This window comes from Hippopotamus amphibius, chromosome 1 (assembly GCF_030028045.1).
Source record: "Hippopotamus amphibius kiboko isolate mHipAmp2 chromosome 1, mHipAmp2.hap2, whole genome shotgun sequence".
Lineage (NCBI taxonomy): Eukaryota > Metazoa > Chordata > Mammalia > Artiodactyla > Hippopotamidae > Hippopotamus > Hippopotamus amphibius.
The window spans coordinates 16,580,732-16,598,346 of NC_080186.1; the positions used below are offsets into that span (position 1 = coordinate 16,580,732).

At 40.1% G+C, this 17,615-nt stretch overlaps 1 protein-coding gene across 5 annotated transcripts in view; it reads right to left on the minus strand.

Moving 5' to 3' along the window:
• Window positions 1-1,044: 1,044 nt before the first annotated feature.
• Window positions 1,045-17,615, minus strand: part of USP48 (ubiquitin specific peptidase 48) — a 78,786-nt gene continuing 62,215 nt past the window's right edge. For all 5 annotated transcript variants that reach the window (XM_057698985.1, XM_057698977.1, XM_057698966.1 and 2 more), the window contains 6 exons: window positions 13,799-13,903; window positions 10,126-10,281; window positions 6,247-6,372; window positions 4,751-4,799; window positions 2,642-2,668; window positions 1,045-1,607 (listed from right to left, as the gene is read on the minus strand). In XM_057698985.1, coding sequence (XP_057554968.1) covers window positions 1,585-1,607; window positions 2,642-2,668; window positions 4,751-4,799; window positions 6,247-6,372; window positions 10,126-10,281; window positions 13,799-13,903 — 486 coding nt within the window. In that variant the 3' untranslated portion in view covers window positions 1,045-1,584. The remainder of the gene's footprint in view (window positions 1,608-2,641; window positions 2,669-4,750; window positions 4,800-6,246; window positions 6,373-10,125; window positions 10,282-13,798; window positions 13,904-17,615) is intronic.

A 17,615-nucleotide genomic window follows, 5' to 3' on the forward strand; every position in this document is an offset into this window, starting at 1 on the left:
GTGTGTGTACATGGGCGTGCACAGGTGTTGGGGTCTAAAAATCAGGATTAACTCCTGATCTGGACCTCGAGTCCTTCCTTTCCTTGTGCTGACCTCAGGGCAGGACCCACAGGTCCCTAGGATGGTTTTTGAGGGTCCTGTGCACAGTGCACTCTCCCACACAGACTCCTTAAACACCCCCTGCCTCCTCAGGGGGCACAGACTCAAGACACTGCAAACACAGAGGGGAAACTCAGCCAAGAAGCTGTAATTTTACCAAACAGCCATAATAACTCTGATAAAAAAGATCTGTTCAAAAGGGATGCTGCCAAGGTTACTGGTCCTCAAATTGAAACCTGACACCCCCATCCAGTTTAAATTTTCAGAAAAGGGAAGGGTTTAAAAAAAAAAAGTGTTAGCAAGAGAGATGCCTGAGTCAGCAGCTCGGCCACAAACTTGTACATACATACTCAGAGAAAAGAGTGAAACAAACTTCAGTCTTATCCACTTGAAAATCCTTTGATATTCTAAAGAATACTGCTTTGTTCACGTGTTGCTAGTTAGCAACAATCCTGAGTTGGATAACACGGCACACTCCATCCACACATTTTTTTCACTTTTGAACAATGTGATCTAAAAGATCCTTTCTGGGCGTTTCCGAAGAATGCTTGCAAAAAAAGAGAAGTGAGATCCAAGAAATGGCGGACTTGGAGGATGGGAAGAAATTTTATATAAAAACCCGTGTTAGTATCTACATGTATTTCAGGCCATTTTACTATTCTGATAAGGTGGTCAGATTTCTTAAAAGTACAAGGTGTGTTTGATTTCCCACTTCTGAATAATAGCAAAACCGGAGAATGCTATGACATGGAATACATTCACCATCCTTTCTGAAACACATAAGAGTAAAAAGCCTTTGAAGATAAAAATGAGATGTAATCCCTTGGCTCATTGCAGGAGACCAACAGCTGCCCCCTCCTTCTCCCAACACTGAGACAGAGCCCACTGGGCAGGATGTGAGGCAGGTGCACTGCAGCCGACACAGAGAGGAGTCTAATCTGAAGATACTTTTCCACAATTATGGCAAGTTCTTCACTTTCATGCTTTATTGAAAGTAAAATATGAATCAAAGACAGGTATTGGTAAGCAGGTTATGTCTCTAAAGAATTACTTTTAGTTCAGAGCAGACTGTTGTCCCATCTACTGTGATACAAATCCTTTATGGACCAATGCATCTGGTATGAAACTCGAGCAAGGAAATATAACAGAACTTTATTCCCTCCCGTGACTATAAATCTCATATGTAAACATGATTTACTGATACTGCTACTAAACTTTTTCAGTCTTTACTTGCCCCTTTCCCTCCCACCACCCCCCTTAAATATAAAATTTGAAACATTTCCTTCAAGTCTGATGGCCTTCAGTGCAATCTGCTTTATTTGACATAAGGCATTTTGGGACAGTCACTTTTGAATGGTTTTCTGCCTTTTGGAAGAGTCATGTAATGGTTTAATTCTTAAATCCACCTTTTCTTTAATGCCCTAACACGTCAAACTCCTCTTCCCTTCTGGTCATTTCTTAGTAGTCAGCGAGTGTTCAAAAAGATTAATGTCCAAGAAGACCAGTACCTGGGAAAAGAAACACACACGGAGGTACAGTTGTGAATGGCAAGGTCAGAGTTCATGCATTCCATCTGCCAAGAACGCATCACCAACAGCGAACATCCAACTTAATACATGAGCACAGAAGCCTTTCAACGTTGGAGAATGAGAAAAACTATCCACATTTCCCAGGCTTTCGGCTAAAGCACATTTCTGCTGAAAGCCATGTGGCTCCTATGTGTTATCTTCATGCAAGTTAATCAGATTTTATTGATGCTTTCATTTGATGGCCATTTTTCATAAATTTTTTGCTTTGTTTGTTTTGTTTTAACTACATCTGGAGTTTCTTTGTAGTGGGAATGTATAGACAAAAAGCTGCACTGAGAGGGAGGCAGTATTTAGGCCAGCAGCTTTGGCTCACTTGTTCGCTTTAGCAAAGAACCCCTGGTATTTGATTCAAACTCATTCTTTGACAAAATCACAACCTGCCACGGACCTCTAGACCAGGCCACAAAGAATGAAAATGCAACAGTTAAATCTGTAAATGTCAAAGGTCTGGATTCAACTGTGTGCACAACTACAGTGGCCAGGATGTAGTAGGAGGAACTGCCATTTATCCATCTAAAGTAATAATCCAAGAAATGTCTAATTCTAAATAGATAAATGAAACCTTTTCACAGAACCTAATTCAGCAAATTCTTCTCCTCTAATTCTTATCAGTTACATACAAACTGCTTTGCTCTAAGATGGGACTGTTAGGAGGAACTTGAAAAGGTTAAGTATAAACATCAAAATGCCACTAGATAATTCCCCAACTTCCCCCTGAGATGAGAAAGAAAAGGCAGAATGGACGTCTGGCAGCAGATACGGGCCCTATTGGAGGCCTGAGTGCTGATGCAGATAATGAAGAAGCTTGAATAAAAAACGCATTTAACTAAAATTAATTTGTCATGAGACTCAGATTGAATTAAATTTTAAAATCAAATTACAGGCTTCACTTTAATAGAAGATTACAGTATGATTCTGACATTCATGAACAAAACATGACAAATGTAACTTACCTTTAAACCCTTCTTCTGGCATACACACTGGAAGAAAAAGGGGGGGGGGGGAATTCCAAATTGAAAAGATTGTCACTACAGACATTAATAAGTTTACTTCAATGCCTAAAGACAAAAGTTTAAAATAATTTTTAATTACCTTACTCACCTATAAGGATTACTTTTGAAGTTATGGATAATAATCAAATGAAAATCCTTCTCTTTGTTTTGTTTTTCTTTTTATCAAAGCAATACATATGCATCATTCAAAAAGACAATACCAGGAGAACAAGGGGTGTAACTGAAGCCAACAGTTTGCATGATGTGTGCCCCCTGCCTGTAGAAAACCAGGTGGCCACTGCCCTCTCTCACCCTCCCCTTCCCACTCCCACACTCTAGAAGGAACCACTTTCAGCTCTTGCAGCCACTTCTGGTATTTAACCTCTATATTTCTAAATAACATGCTTATATTGCTAATTCATAATTTTAGATACTATCTAATAATTTCCTCAGTGAAAGATAAAATTTGGTTCTTCTACCACCTCTTACCTACCACCTGGCTCCCTAACCCATCCGCCTGACACAGTGATATTTTCTGTTGTTAAGTCAGTCTTCAGTGTTCACATTATTTTTTACTCCATTTTTTACTGCTCACAGTCGAACCCCCTGGTGTACCTTGGTTATAGTTTCTGTCTGGTATGACTTTATCCTTTCTGGGGTTGGCCACTGCTGCACTATTTATGTGTTTCATTTTCTCTGTACTATCTCCAATTCAAGTGTAAACTCTTAAAGACCTGTAAACCTCAAGACAGTCATCATCTATCACCTCCACTTTTCCCAGGGGACATCCTTTGCCAAAGCCTGCACCCTACTGCTCCAATCTGGATCGGGTGTGCTCAACTCCTGCTGCAGAGCTTCCATCCTGGAATTGCACCCCCACCATCTTCTAGGGCATCTATTCCTATGCTGGATCCCGGTTTTGGGGTTCCACTGTTGACTTCTTTCCTGATTTACTCTCTCATTTAACAGAGCAACCCTTCCCAGAGTGTCTCGGCGAATGGTGTGTGAGAGAAATTTTTTGAGGGCTTACATTCAAAAAGCCATTGAGTGTGAGGTTAAAGTCTGTCTAGTTCTAGAATTCTACATTGAAACTCACTTTTCCTCAGAATCTTGCGGACACTGGTCCAGTAGTTTGTCTTTCGGACACTTCATCCTGTGAATGTGTCTGATTTTTCCTTCTACATCTCTAGATGCTTTTAGGGTCTTCTTATCCCTAGATTTGTACTTAACTGTACCGAGCCCTTGGTGCACCCATTTTTCATTTTCATAAATTCTTTTCTGTTCTCTTTGCTCAACTGCCTGGTGCTCTCTGGCTGTCTATTTCTACCTATTTAAGTAAGAGGTACTAAAAAGATGTCTGAAAACCATCTGGTGGGCAGTGGTGGGCTTCACTCAAGGGTATGTGGGAGATGAACCACTTTTTAAAAATATCTGTTGGCTATTTTCTTGAATTGCCTCAGTTTCCCTAGAGAAGAATCTCTTCCCTCGACTGTGGGAGGTAAGGGATGGGTCGCCAGTATCTGAACAAAGCATCTCCTGTTTGGTAGGTAACAGGCTTCATTCTCACCTTTCTAGGTTAATTTCTTCAAAGAGCTGAAACAAACTCTACAGGTCAAGAAGAGGCCATAACATGGATGTAAAGGGAAGGGCTGTGAGGGTCTACGAGGTAGTGAGGTATCTAACTGCTTCTTATATAGCTTCCATCCTCCCTCTGAACCTCACTTCTACGTTCAAAGGCACCTGGGGCATCCAATTCCTGTGTACCTGTCTGAGGCTCTGCAATTTAAATTAGCTCTGCTTTTTGTTGACCTCCTTCATCTGCACGCTATTTATTTCCATTTCCTACGGTAAACTAAATAATTACTACTGTTTTCTCCACTTTCTACATTTTCATAGATATCATTCTTACTATGATCTTTTCAGAGCAATAATGTAAGATTCTACCTTAACATGTAGAAGCTCTGTTCAAGTTTGAAAGTAAAAGCACTATAGACTAAAGCTTCGATAACAATAATCCCACCTTTGTTTAACAAGTTCCTCGACAAATTCCCAAAACAAGCTGCTCTTTACCTTGCATGACATCATCCATTGCAGCATAATCTGCAATTGGTTCATCGGCCTAGAAAACAAGCGAAGACAATTCAAAACCCCAAGGGAGTGGAAGCCGGGAGCAGAACGCCCCATCCTCCTAACACAAAAGGCTGCCCAAGGTGTCGGGCAGTGTGTTGGTCCAAGACACAAATACAAACACTGTCCAGTGGAAAACAGGGTTCAAGCCAGAGCTGGCGTATGTCCGGGATTAACAAAGGATGCCCGGTCAACAGTGGGTCTAGACTCAACACCCCATAACCGCGCAGACTGCACACTGGATGTGGCATAGTTTTCCTGCTCCTCAGCTACGTTCAGATGCAGAAAGGTTCGGCTACCCTGAGGTTACTAAACGCTGATTTAATTGATATGACTTAAGGTGCCAATGATGACAGCATGAGTTGGTAGAAATAAAGTCACAACGGTCCTCTCAAAATGCCAATTAGGTTAAAAACACATTTTCATCCCTCCTCACCACCAAGAACAGAATACCCATGTCCTTTTTTTAAGGCAGAAGCCAGCCCTGGGTCTGAGCTTGTGGTGGGATTGGCTGCAAGGGCAAAGACGACAATGACCAATATGGACTCTAGTGCCCATCTGAAGTACACACCTTTTCATTACACAGGCTGTTTCTAGGATTTTAGACTGGGTCCTTAGGGTTCGGCAAACCAAACAGGTTTTCAAAATAATTCCACAGAACCTACAGTTCCAAGAAAAGCAAGCAGAGGGAGGGGGCAGGGGGCAGGATGAGGGGTGTGCGTGCGTGTGTTGGGGGAGATATGGCCTGCACCATCATTTCCAGGGCCCAACTTTATCTGACCAGAATCGAGGCTCTACGGTATGAAAAACATACGTCACAGTTCAAAAACCTGAAAAATATTCTACCGCATCATGCAGGGGGCATGCTTCTAGCCACTAAGAAACGAAAGAGGAATAGGAAAGTGACAAAATCAGGCCCTGAGGGAGGGTAGGACTGGGCTAATGAAATGAGGCTGGTTCAATGATTCTTTTTCTGTGACAACGTCTCAGAAGCCCCTACTTTCTAAAACACACCTACCTCTCCTAAACCCATTCAATCTCCCCAAAACCAATTTCCATAACCTGGACAAGAATCCTATTAAGCCAACCAAAAGCATTCTGACTATTGTCTTATGTTTGTTTCCTGGTACTTCTGAGGAAAGGCAGAGATGCTTTAATAGGAGAAGTATGGTTAATTCACTGACCCAGAAGGTAGGGAGGAGGTTAAATCTAGATTATTTTACAGAAGAATTATCAAAGCCCCACAAGACCCAATGACGTTGTGACCTCCTCTAAGTCTCTCGTGGTTCATCCAGAGATGGAGAACGTAGAGGCCAGCAAAACTCACAGCGGGAGCTTATTACTGCACCCTGCCAAGGACCTGAGGTAACCTTAACCACCACTGCACCCAGTTTACACAAGAATCCCTAGAGTCCCTCAAGTAAAGAGCTGTTACCTACCTTTAACAAAATGACAGATTCAGGAATGACGCCAAGGGTTCCGAGGGTGGCACAGTCATCACTTAAAATCTTTCCATCAATTGACAGATTCTGGTCAAAAGGAGCAACTGAAAATGCATGCATGATCTGTGCCAATATAAAAGAAACAAAGTTTGAATAAAGCAAAATACTGAGACTTATTCCCTATTTGAAGAAATAATGCACAGATTCTAAGGAAGAAATAAGACTTCAGAATACAAAAGATACAACGGTTTGCAGTCAGCCCACTTGCTAAATTCCTATTGAGACTCTAATCCCAATATACCTGAGAACATTCTTAGGAGGCCTGATAGAGATTTAGAGACAATTATATCCACAGGTCCCTTTCTTCTGCATCTTACAACCTCTCCACAGGTAGAGGTGCAGAGAAAACAAAGGCCGTCACTGTCACTCCTATTGTGCCCAGGTGCCACATCCTTTTAATAATCAGGTCAATTCCAAATTCTTTCATAAGACCGTCTCTAAATTAACCAGCAGACTATCTGGACTCTTCTCATTTTGATTCCCCTAGTGAGCAGCCTGGACTACAAAATTCAGCCATTGGGCCTGTCATTTGTTCTTAGAGACTGAGTCTTGCATCTAGGAACCAGAATATGAATTTCTTAAGGGTAGGGAACATATACGCCACCCCAGTTCTAGCCAAGTGTTAAAAACTGAATACATCCAGAAAGACTATTATGCATAATCCTTTGAAACATTTTTTTTCAAATTCAGAAAATTTTTTTTATCACGTCCAGGTAGTAAATTCCAGTGGGAAGTAAGGAGGAGTTGGGCTCAGAGAAGCGCACATAGGTGCCTTCACTTGGGTGTATTCTAGAGTATTCATTTTATTATCCTCATAACTGAGTTACATTTTCATTGAATGTGTTTACTACATGTATCTCATTACACCAACATCCACGATGTTACAGGGAAACCATTCTATCCTTGTATGCACTCTATGCCTATACTCTTTGAAAAATCTGGAAAGACAAAACAAGTAGCCCTGAACCAACTGTGTATATGACTGGGCATAAGAGCTTTCCAAGCTGGGAAGACCGTGACCAGGGAAGTGATTTTAGTAACAGCACACAGGTAAAGTAAGGACAGGGATAGCAACACTAGCCTCCTCCCTGTCAGGCCAGATTTGTAACTGGACTTCTCAAAAGGACACCAGGCCCTCAGAAGCAAGCAGAGACTGTGGCTACAATGCACTGACATCATCAATGATCTATCTATGAAGCAATGAGCTTATTTCCAGTGAGTGAGAAGTACTGACGGGACAGTTCTACTGAAGCCAGCCCAGCACATAGACTTCAGGCAGAGGCAGTACCCCAAGTTAGTAAATGTGACCCATGAAGAAGAAAGCAGTTACAGAGGAGGTGTCTGACACCAACTGAATGTGCACAATGTCACAGCTGCGTGACTGCAGGAATGCGATTCACATGCCTAAAGGGGATGCACAGGGTCTCACCACTGCGCAAGACCGGACGAGCAGCAAAACCCTCTAGACACGAGTTCCATCACTGAGGGTGGGGGCTCATGCTTTATATTTTGCACACACAGACAAGGACATTTCAATTCATTCAACAACTAATGAAGATTTATTGCACCATGTGCTGAAGACTGTGCTAAGTACCAGAAATATAACAGTGAATAATCCCACTTTGGAGAGGTCCAGAGGACAAAACCACGCAGTGAAGATGGTGGCAGAAAGTACACATACGACCTAGTGGAGCACACAGAAAGGAGCAGTTAGCTGTCTAACTGAAGGCCGAGACAGGTTTTGCAGAAAAGATGTTGTGAAAGATGAACAGTGGTTACTAGTGAGGAGAAAATGCTATTTAAAAATGAGGAACGGGCCAAAGGCATGGAGGCCTGTGGTCTATAGTATAATAACTCATAAACTGTAAGTGCCAGGAGAACGCTTCGGCAGAATTAACATGCGCTAGGTCTGTTTAACAAGTGGGTGCAGCATCACGGATCTACGGAGCAAAACAGGAACAATGAAAACAATGAAAACTCTGTCCCTACAGGTGAGCGGCTCCGTGCTGCTTACCAGGGGGTGTGAGTGTGTGCAAGAAATAAGCAAATGCAATAAGGAAAAAAGGAAAATGAAATGAAATAAGGAAAACTTCCTCCTTTCTAAGGTAAGCAATATCAGCCACTCAAAACCTATCTTTGGGAAAATGGAATAAGACAATTAAACCCCGAGCATGTTCTGAGAGAGGAGACGGATAAACTGCACCTCATGGCCTCATAGGTGGTTGAATTAAACAGCTATAAATGGGTATGGCTCCCGTCCTCCCAATGTGGGAATGTAGTATCCCCTAGAGGACAGGCTCCACGAAACATAAAGAAATGGCACTGCACGCTTAAAAAGTCACCCACCACCACCAGCTGAGGACCACACGCACACCCACCACAAGCTCACAGTGCCCAGGTTGCTGGGCATAAAGGTCCCTTCCAGTGGGAGCTTTCAAAGCTACACCACGGAGTAGTGAGGGGGAATTACATTCCACTGCCCTTTCTTTTGACTGTTTGGATCACAGTGGTCCTCGAAGCAAGGATGGGAGATGAGAGGAAGGACACGGCAAAGGAGGCATCTAAGAAGAGCACAGCGGGGGGGTTTCCTGTGAACAGCTGCTGCCTTCTAACAACTCATCTGTCCAGGTGACATGCTCCTACATAGAGGTTTTTTCTGCTGACTTTTGATTTATTCTTTAAAAAGGGTAGTCCACAATAAAAAGCAGCACAGGCTTTGAAAATGTCTTTATCCACAGGGGCTCTTTTTCTAATTTAAAGGTTTTGAATGTTCGAGGTTTACCACTGACAGGCAGAAAGCCGGTGATTGAAACAAGCTTCCTCAGATGTAAAAGCTACAATAACAGAGTAAAGATATCACACCAACACATTTATTTTCAGAGCCATGGGTTCAACCAAAGGAAATACTGTTCTGGGGACAATCTGGAACACATAACACCCTCAGAGGAAGCCTACACTTTTGCCTCAATTACAATGACAAGCATCAGCAACAAGGGAAAATGCACAGCTAGTAAACCATGCCACATGAAAGGAGCAACGAGGGAGATCTGGTCAAATTTTGGGATGTGTATCAGAGACGAAAACAGATAAGGGGCCAGGTTTTTTTTTCATGTACATCTTGAATTGTCAGCCTCTTTCTCCTGGGCTTTGAGATGTACCACTGGCACGCTCATTTACAGTACTTCAGTACTGCTAGCAGGAAACAACAACACATTTTCATAATGCGTCCACTGCCTTGATGTGCAAAAGCAATGGCTGGGGGTGGCGGAAGGATAGAGGGGGAACAATCTAACATGAACCTTCAAAAAGAACAACCTCAACACGTAACAAATTAAGTGGCTCTCAATATTTCTCATTATTATTGGAAAGCTACTCAGAACCTGCTCAAGTTTTCAGAACCCCCAAAAACACTTTCCATCTTCACAGAAAGGTTCTTGGCTAATTCTGAAAACTCTGAAACTCCTTCTAAAGAAAGAGTTGTTTTAGAACTTTCCTCATGGCACAGTGGTTAAGACTCTGAGCTCCCAATGCAGGTTCGATCCCTGGTCAGGGAACTAGATCCCACATGCATGGTGCAACTAAGTTTGTATGCCACAACTAAGGAGCCCGCCTGCTGCAACTAAGACCCAGTGTAACCAAATAAATATTTAACAACAACAACAAAAACAAAGTTGTTTTAATTTGGGGACCCTGCAAGCATTATTCTAAACACAAAAAAGCCCTCTCTCAATGGCCTAATTCTTAGGTGCAAAGCAGAAACTCGTGAAGGTTCTCCAAATTCAAAGCATAATTAAACAAATGCTCTATTTTCCTCACCTGAATTTTCAATTCTTTTAATGTTTGATTAGCAGAAACAAGAAGAGCTTTTTCCCCACGAACTTTTCTATGTCGCATACTCCGCCGAATAACTTGCTTTTGGTAGGCTATGTAATTTTGATGGGATATCTTTTGCCGCTTTGTTCCTCCATTGCTCTATAATAAAGATCCGAAAAAAAGGAAAGTGCTAAAATTAGCCACACCGTGACATGTACTCATAAAGTCTACCAGGCAAGCAAAAGCAGTTTATTTATCAGAATGTTAACCATTTCAAATTCAATACCAACAGTGAGCAGGAACTCACTGGAGGTTCTTAGTAGGCTCAGACAAAACTGAAAAAATTAAACAGTAAGTAAAATACACCTCTGACTGCATATAAGCTCCAGGACTTTTAAATGTATATGTTATAAGAAGGACATTTAAAAGCAAGGTAAGTTTGACCTTAAATCAGAAAAACACAATTAAAATAAACTGAAAAACTTTTAAGATTATTAAATTTAATCCATAAACAACCTGAATCCTAATTTCTTTGTATTAAACATTTTCTTCTTTTCTGTGAATGACACGGAAGCTAACCATAAACTGCAGAGAGCTTTGAAACAAAAGATAGTAGCTTAACCAAGACATCAAACTTAGTTTAAAAACAGGACAAGAAATTGTGCCTCCTGAAACAAAATATATAGCTCTGCCTTTGAAATTACAAAAATGTTTGACCTGAATCTAATCAAATATTTAGACCTAGCTTCCAATTTACAAAAAACACAGGGAAGGGAAATAAGCTAAAACCAGTAGCATAAGGCAATCAGCTGAATTCAGAATATGGGACAATCTACAAGAAATGGAAATGATCTCTAGTCAATGTCAGGAAGGTAAGAAAGGGGTGCAGAGGCAGGATAACTGTTCTGGATAACAGTCTAAGGTGATACAAAACAATGCATATCTCAACTGTATCCTGGTTCAAGGAGGGAAAATTGTTTAAGACATATTTGGGATAGCTGAAGAAATCTGAGGATGGGTAAACAGGATACTGTCTTTACTGATAAACTGGTTTAAGAACTTAGAGGTGGAATGTCATGATGTGCACAGTTTACCAAAAGATGGTTCACCAAAAAGTACAGGCATACATAGGGGTACATAATATATACTGCACTAGTCTTAAGGAAAGAAAAAAAAAAGATGGAACCAAATATCTTTCTAAAATACTCCAATAAATGCCTCATCAAGAGGTTAACAGTCAAGATTCTTCTGCTAACCTAAGGACAGGGAATGAATGAAACAAGATTTTAAAAATAATCTTTTCCGCTGGTTTAATTAAATCTGGACAAGGTAACACAGGCTCTGGCTCTGGTTTCTGCAGTTGTCACTGAGTGTCAGCTGTGCACAATCGGGAGTGGTTTAGGGGTCATTATGGACACAGATGCCACCTATTCCTTATCAGTGGAGCTCCAGAGATTTATAAAGCAGAGAGGATCGGGGGTAAACAGAAGAGCGTTTGTTCAGGGTTGATAGTCCACTGGCTAGGTGCTGCGCAAGGCTAGATTCAGGTCTAGCCATGAGTCTAAAGAGGTATACACACAGGTGACTCTAACATAAAGAAACAGTGAATGTGGGAGTTCAAAAAAAAAATAGTTGACATTTTTCTCAATCTCAACTATTCAAGAAAAGGTGAAATTGGACCTAGATTTCACAATTAGGAATATAAGGGAAAATATCTACAACAACCTAAAATTTTACTTTAGAAATATAAACCACAACCAAATAACAAAGCCCTGAGCATTAAGCAAGATATATTTTTTAATGGGTCTAAAAGCCTTTCCCAGAAATATTTTTTTAAATCCATAGAATTTAAATCCAACTTATCTGACAAAAACCAGCCCACTGGTTTTAGTAGGCTTTCAATTACCTAAGTAATATCCAATACTGGGTGCATTATTAACCTAAATTGTAGATAAGGTCAAAGTCAAAGGAACTGGGTTGATCTAGCTTAGAGAAAAGAGGAAAGGGGATTTGTTCATCTCCATTAAGGACAAACAGAAATGCATCATTTTATATTACAGGGATATAAAACAGCAGTTACAGAAGCTTTGTATTGAGATACTGCAAGGTAGTACAAAGAAAAGGTTTGAGGAGGCCAACATTCTGAAAACACTTGACATTCTTCTGGGACCACCTCCTCTTTTCAAAAAGGAAGGTTACACCTTTTTTGCAAGACAAAAATATTTAAAACATTCTACAGTATTACAACATCCAAACAATGAGAAGGAAGACAGAAGAAAATTCCAAGTATAAAAAATAATTATGGCATAAACAACAATGTTCCCCAACAAATATTCTCTATCATATTGGTAAAAGTGAGATCTGTTGTCATCTACAACTGAGGAACAGAACAGCAATTTAAAACTGCTGTGGTTATAACAATGGATAGAACTAGACATTCAAAAAAGTTAGTTTCCCAAAAATCTAAATCACTTGAAAATGTTTTTAAATGTTTTCTACGTAACTCTTAGACTGAAAAGTAACGCTTGAAATGACAGAAATAAGGACAATAAGAATAGCTAGATAAATAGATGCATAGATAGATACAGACATAGATATCTAGCTTTACAAACTGATTTATAAAGTTTACCAGAGGAATAGGAATACAGATTCCCAGCTGATTATTAAACCATGCTCCCAAGAGATAATAAATAAAACAACATGGCACTGCTGGCCGAGCAAATGAAAGAGAATGGAATCCTAAATCAGGATTGACACAAATACTTCTATTTTAAATGTATTTACTGGAAAAGCAAATAAACTACATTGTGGATCTGACTTGGAAAATGGACTGTAGAGGAGATGGGGACACGAAAAAAGCTGATGACAAACAACTTAGAAGGCAGCAAAGCTATGCTTGCAAACTCCTATTCAAGAGACAAATGACTCAATCTCAAAAACCATCTAAGAAACAGAAGGCACACATGTACATAAACTTTAACGAGGGCACTAATTATAATAAGGAAATATTCCCCATAAAACTGAAAACCTACATCACTATAAAATGTATGGAGGATTTGGTTAGCACTGAGACAAGGGGGCCCGCCAGTGCTGTGGGTCCGAAACACAAATTTGGTAGGATGGCTGATCACTGTCAGCAGGGCAATGCACAAAAGTGCCCGACTTTGTTCTTTCACAGGTGTTTTAAAGTCAACAAATGTTGACACATCTCTTTATGCTGATTCTAGTCATTTGACTAACACCTTAGAGAACGAAAGTCTCTTCTATAAACGTCAATATTATAAAGGGTATTGTGTATTGTTTGTAATGAGGAAACCTGAGTTTAATAATTTTTTCATAAATAACAATTCCATGATGAAGCAACAAACCAAGATATGGGTTAGTTTGTCTTCTTTCCAGGTAAAAATTTAATCATTACAGAATATTTTAGCCTTTCTTGCTTAAGAGCAAGAAACATACAAACTCTGGAGTAATGTAGTCCATGGCTTTTCATAAGAAATCAGGACAGCTATAGCATGCTACCCAACGAAGGAAAGAGGGAAAAGGAGGGTCCTGAGAAGCAACATCCCATGTGGGCTGCGCAAAGACGTCCAAGAGCTTGGAGTGACTGCTTTCCGACAGTAAAAGGTGTAACGATGTAAAAGGTGTAACGATGAAGAGCAGCGTCAACACGTACTTGATTAAAATCTGGATCTTTTTCTCCATCCGGTTTAGCTTCCTCCTTATCCTCCTCTGTTTCAGAACTACTCACATTTAGCTCTGGAGCTGAATCCTTCATCACCTGAATGCACCAGGGAAAGAGAGAAGTAGGTCAGACCCGAGGAAGGTGAGCTATGGAGCCTGTGGGGCTTTGACTAGCCCCCTTTATCAAGAGCAGGGACACCTTTATCAATGGTGGGTAATAGACCAGATAGAGGATTAAGACTCAAGGGCTCTCTGTTTTCTGTGCTCTTTTAACATGTTAGTTTTTATCCTATTATTTATTCCTGTATTTAATGTGTTCAGCATAAATTTAAGTGGTCTCTACAGAACAGTTATCAGATTTTACAATGATGTTATTTTGCAGAAGTTCAAAGTTGCTCTACATTTTCCCTAGTACATTGATTGTTGAGTTCAGACAGGAGTCCCAATTCACCTTGAACCTGAGAAGGATGGACGAAATACTGCTATCAAACTAAAAAATAGTAATAAAAATTTACCTAAATTGGATACTATTTTATACTAGATACCAATATATACATACACTAATAGGTACAAAAGATATAAGAAAATTCTAGGGGAAAACGGAGACATTTTTACTCATTAACTTCATTTTCTCAGCAAATTAGGAAATGAGGTCTTAATTCAACTTGTGAAGTAGAACTCTAGACCATCAGAGCATAATTTGTAAAGTTACCCTTCTAAAATAATGTTTGGTAACTATCATCAAATAAAACATATTCCATTTTGTCTTTCCAAAGACCTTGGAATCAAATTAATGAAATGTCCAGAGATCTGGGTCAGGATCTACCCAAGAGCCATCCCTAACACAGTGAAAATGCTCCAAAAACAATACATAGCAACGCCCCTGTTTTCAAATTATACCCAGATCTGTCTACTTTCATCTACCCTTTAGATCAATCAATCAAGAGGCTCTAAACTGGCCTTCCTTAGCTCCATTATGCCCTTACCAACTCCAATCACAATGGCCAGGGTGACTTTTTGAAAGCATACATGAGATCACACCATGACCTCCCTTGAAACTCCAATGGCTTACATCTATGCTCAGAGTTAGATTCCAAATCCTTGGTATATGTTTAAAGGCCGATAAAATTTGATCCCTCATCAAATATCACCTTCCCTTCCTGGAAGAAACTTCTCTCTGGGCCAGTGCTATCCACTATGGAAGCCCCATTTCAAGTGCTCCAGTCAAATGTGGCTAGTGGCTACAGTGTAGATATAGAACAAACATCTCCATCACTGCAGAAAGTTCCACTGGGCAGTGCTGCTCTACATACAATGCCTTACTCTACTGCTTGAGCACATTAGGCTTATGGTTTTGCCAGGACTACATACGTGTCACAGGCTGACTCTCTGACAGTTAACGCTCAAACAACCCCTCCTCTGAGGCTTCTTTCCTACCCACTCCCTATCTACCAATGCACCTCTACCTCTGTCAGACTTGCTTTACTTCGCTAGATTTCCTTCAAAATACTTGTTCTTATATGAAATTATCTTATGAAATTATGGGCTTATTCTTGATCTACCTCACTAGTTACAAATATTCTTTTAAAAAAAGCTCTTTATTGGAATATATTTGCTTTACACTCTTGTACCAGTTTCTGAGGTACACCAAAGTGAATCAGCTGTATTTATACATATATCCCCATATCCCCTCCCTCCTGCAACTCCTTCCCCACTTCCCTGTCCTGGCCCTCTACGGCATCACCCATCATCAAGTTGATCTCCCTTTGTTATACAGCAACTTCCCACTAGCTATCTCTTTTTACAGTTGGTAGTGTAAATATGTCTATGCTTCTCTCTCACTTCGTCACAGCTTCCCCTTCGCCCCCGCACCCCAGCCCCGTGTCCTCAAGTCCATTCTCTACATCTGTATCTCCACTCTTACCCTGTCACTGGGTTCATCACTACCATTTCTTCAGATTCCATATATATGAGTTAGCATATGGTATTTGTTTTCCTCTTTCAGGCTTACTTCACTCTGTATGACAGACTCTAGGTCTATCCACCTCGTTACATACAGTTCAATTTCACTCCTTTTTATGGCTGAGTAATATTCCATTGTATATACGTGCCACATCTTCTTTATCCATTCATCTGTTCATGGACATTTAGGTTGCTTCCATGTCCTGGCTATTGTAAATAGTGCTGCAATGAACATTACAGTACATGTTTCTTTTTGGATTATGGTTTTCTCTGGGTATACGTCCAGGAGTGGGATTACTGGGTCATACGGTAGTTCCATTTTTAGCTTTTTAAGGAACCTCCAAATTGTTTTCCATAGTGGCTGTACCAGCTTACATTCCCACCAACAGTGCAGGAGAGTTCCCTTTTCTCCACACCCTCTCCAACATTTGTTGTTTCTAGATTTCTGATGATGGCCATTCTGACCGGCATGAGGTGATACCTCATTGTGGCTTTGACTTGTATTAATCTAATGATTAGTGATGTTGAGCATCTTTTCATGTGTTTGTTAGCCATCTGCAGGTCTTCTTTGGAGAAATGTCTATTTAGGTCTTCTGCCCATTTGTGGATTGGGTTATTTGCTTTTTTGGTATTAAGCTGAATGAGCTGCTTATGTATTTTGGAGATTAATCCTTTGTCCGTTGCTTCGTTGGCAAGTATTTTCTCCCATTCTGAGGGCTGTCTTCTTGTCTTGTTTATGGTTTCTTTCACTGTGCAAAAGCTTTTAAGTCTCATTAGGTCCCATTTGTTTATTCTTGATTTTATTTCCATTATTCTAGGAGGTGGGTCCAAAAGGATCTTGATGTATGTCATAGAGTGTTCTATGTATGTTTTCCTCTAGGAGTTTTATCGTGCTTGGCCTTACATTTAGGTCTTTAATCCATTTTGAATTTATTTTTGTGTATGGTGTTAGGAAGTGTTCTAATTTCATTCTTTTACATGTTGCTGTCCAATTTTCCCAGCACCACTTCTTGAAGAGGCTGTCTTTTCTGTTGTATATTCTTGCCTCCTTTGTCAAAGATAAACCCAAGCACATATGAGCAGCTTATCTCTTAAGTTCTCTATTCTGTTCCATTGATCAATATTTCTGTTTTTGTGCCAGTACCATACTGTCTTGATCACTGTGGCCTTGTAGTACAGTTTGAAGTCAGGAAGCCTAATTCCACCAACTCCGTCTTTCCACCTCAAGATTGCTTTGGCTATTGGAGGTCTTTTGCCATACAAATCATTTCCATACAAATCGTAAGATTTCTTGTTCTAGTTCTGTGAAAAATGCCATTGGTAATTTGATAAGGATTGCACTGAATCTGTAAATTGCTTTAGGTAAGATAGTCATTTTCACAATATTGATTCTTCCAATCCAAGACCATGGTATGTCTCTCCATCTATTTGTATCATCTTTGATTTCTTTCATTAGTGTCTTATAGTTTTCTGCATACAAGTTTTTTGCCTCCTTAGGCAGGTTTATTCCTAGGTATTTTATTCTTTTTGTTGCAATGGTAAATGGGAGAGTTTCCTTAATTTCTCTTTCTACTCTTTCATTGTTAGTGTATAGGAATGCAAGCGATTTCTGTGCATTAATTTTGTATCCTGCTACTTTACTAAATTCATCGATTGGTGCTAGCAGTTTTCTGGTAGAATCTTTAGGGTTTTCTATGTATAACATCATGTCATCTGCAAAGAGTGACAATTTTACTTCTTTTCCAATTTGGATTCCTTTTATTTCATTTTCCTCTCTGACTGCTGTGGCTAAAACTTCCAAAACTATGTTGAATAATAATGGTGAGAGTGGACACCCCTGTCTTGTT